Source organism: Nicotiana tomentosiformis, chromosome 12 (genome assembly GCF_000390325.3).
Source record: "Nicotiana tomentosiformis chromosome 12, ASM39032v3, whole genome shotgun sequence".
NCBI classification, from domain to species: domain Eukaryota; kingdom Viridiplantae; phylum Streptophyta; class Magnoliopsida; order Solanales; family Solanaceae; genus Nicotiana; species Nicotiana tomentosiformis.
The window spans coordinates 104,702,635-104,704,919 of NC_090823.1; the positions used below are offsets into that span (position 1 = coordinate 104,702,635).

General features: G+C 42.0%; 1 protein-coding gene across 1 annotated transcript; it reads left to right on the forward strand.

Annotated features, from left to right (window-relative positions):
* Positions 1 to 1,203: 1,203 nt before the first annotated feature.
* Positions 1,204 to 2,057, forward strand: LOC138903163 (uncharacterized). The gene is made up of 3 exons (XM_070191086.1): positions 1,204 to 1,390; positions 1,433 to 1,483; positions 1,621 to 2,057. Exons 1-3 carry the CDS (start codon positions 1,204 to 1,206, stop codon positions 2,055 to 2,057), a joined length of 675 nt encoding a protein of 224 aa, XP_070047187.1.
* Positions 2,058 to 2,285: the final 228 nt, after the last annotated feature.

The following is a 2,285-nucleotide window of genomic DNA, read 5'->3' on the forward strand; positions in this document are numbered from 1 at the left end:
TTTCTTTCTGATCTAGATTGTGTGATAAAGCTGAATCGTAAGTGTCCACTTCTAATCCTCATCTTGTTTATGTTTATAGCGATGCCTATTACGAGACGACAAATAGTTGTTTAGAGATTAGATGAAGAGGTAGGGGAGGGTACCAGTCGGGTGCTACCCGCTCACATGGATCAACGTGAACCTCATGATGAGGCTGATACTCAAGTTTCAGGGACAACACCACTACCCCCAGAACAACATAGAGCAATTAACGTACCCCCAATTCCTCCCATGGTTGCTCCTGACCAGGATTTAGATATGAGAAGTGCGGTGCAGTTGTTGTCTCGGTTAGTAGCTTCCAGGTCCAGTGTTAATCCCCTAGTACATCAGACAGAATGGTCAGCGCAAGGGTTCAAGATTTTGTTAACCTAGACCCCCAGTATTTACAGGAACATATCCAAATGAAGATCCTCAAAGATTTTTAGATCAGGTGCAGTGAACATTATGAGTTATGCATGCCACTGATACTGATCCTACAGATCTTGCTTCTTATAGAGAGTTTTTTGAAGCATTTCTACAACAATATTTTTCTGTTGATCTTTGTCGAGCCAGACAAGATAGATTTTTATGGTTTAAGCAAGGTAATACGAGTATTCAAGAGTATAATATGCAATTTAAATCCTTGTCTGGGTAAGCTCCTACGATTGTGGATGAAATGAGTGACTGAGTACATTGATTTGTGGGTGGTGTGGGACCACATTTGATTAACGAGTGTACCCTGCTTCTTTGAATTTGATTATGGACATTGCTTGCTTTCAAGCCTATGAGAAGAACTTAGAGGATCGTATGAGGCAAAAATGAGCCGCTCGAGTGCATGATCGGAGCCAACATAAGAGAACCTGATCCATAGGTGATATAGGAGATTTTCGAGGTGGGTTTAGAACTTCGTTTCCTTGATATCCATCTTATCCGGTGACTAGTGCACCATCACAGTTCCAGGGCCAACGTCGTGATCGGATTGTTTAATCCGGTCAAGGCTAGAATTCCTGAGGGAAGGGCTCACATTATAATGGAGAATCTAGTAAGATGAGACCCCCGGTACCGTATTGTGGCCGATGTGGTAGGACCTATTTTGGGCAATGTCCTCAAGGTTTGGACTTATGTTATTCGTGTGGGTAACCCCGTCACATTATGTGTTTTTGCCCAGTGAGAGATGTGAGCAGTATGACGTGGCCAACAGGATCTGTAGAGACTTCTTCTTCATCAGTATGCCCTTATGGGCAGGGCCCACAAATATCAGTTGGAAGATGTAGAGGCAGAGGTGGAGCATCTGGCTCAGGTGGACAACAAAATCACATTTTTGCATTGTCAAGTCGACAAGACCTAGAGTCATCACCAGATGTGGTTACAGGTATACTATCCGTATTCTCCTTTCATGTGTATTCCCTATTAGATCCAGGTTCTACTTTGTCGTACGTTACTCCATTTGTTGCCGGTAAATGTGGTAAGGAGCCTGAGTTATTACATTAGCCATTTGAAGTGTCTACGCCCATAAATGAGTCTGTGATAGTTAAACGGATATATCGAGGGTGCGATGTGATGATTTATGATTGTCACACCTTAGATGATTTAATGAATTAGAGATGGTGGAATTTGATGTCATTATGGGAATGGATTGGCTGGATTCTTGTTATGCTAATATGGATTGTTGGACGAAAGTTGTTCCCTTTAATTTTCCAAGAGAGCCCGTCATTGAATGGAAGGGTGATGTTGCAACACCTAAGGAAAAGTTTATTTCTTACCTTAAGGCTCGAAAAATAATCTTGAAATGGTGTATCTATCATTTAGTACATGTGCAGGATATGGAGACAAGGCCTACAACCCTTAAGTCAGTTCCGGTTATTAATGAATTTCCCAATGAGCTCCTGAGTATCCCTACCGAGAGGGAGATCGAGTTTACTATCAACGTGCTTACCGATACGCAACCGATATCTATTCCTCGGTACATGATGGTCCCTGTTGAACTGAAGGATTTGAAAGCCCAATTGAAGGATCTTCTAGACAAGGGTTTCATCTGACTCAGTATTTCCCCGTGGGATGCCCCAGTGTTATTTGTTCGAAAGAAAGACGGTTCATTAAGGATGTGCATTTATTACCGAGAGCTGAATAAGGTAACCATTAAGAACAAGTATCCGCTTACAAGAATTGCTGACCTGTTTTACCAATTTCAAGGTGCTAGGTATTTTTTGAAGATCGATCTCAGATCTGGGTATCATCAATTAAGAGTCAAGGAAGAAGATGTTCCA

Bases quoted from the DNA above. Each gene is read 5' to 3' on its own strand.
- LOC138903163 (XM_070191086.1), top strand. From the start codon at position 1,204: ATGACGTGGCCAACAGGATCTGTAGAGACTTCTTCTTCATCAGTATGC. The intron at 1,391-1,432 runs GTATACTATCCG...ATTCCCTATTAG, and splicing joins ATCACCAGATGTGGTTACAG to ATCCAGGTTCTACTTTGTCG. The intron at 1,484-1,620 runs GTAAGGAGCCTG...TTAATGAATTAG, and splicing joins ATTTGTTGCCGGTAAATGTG to AGATGGTGGAATTTGATGTC.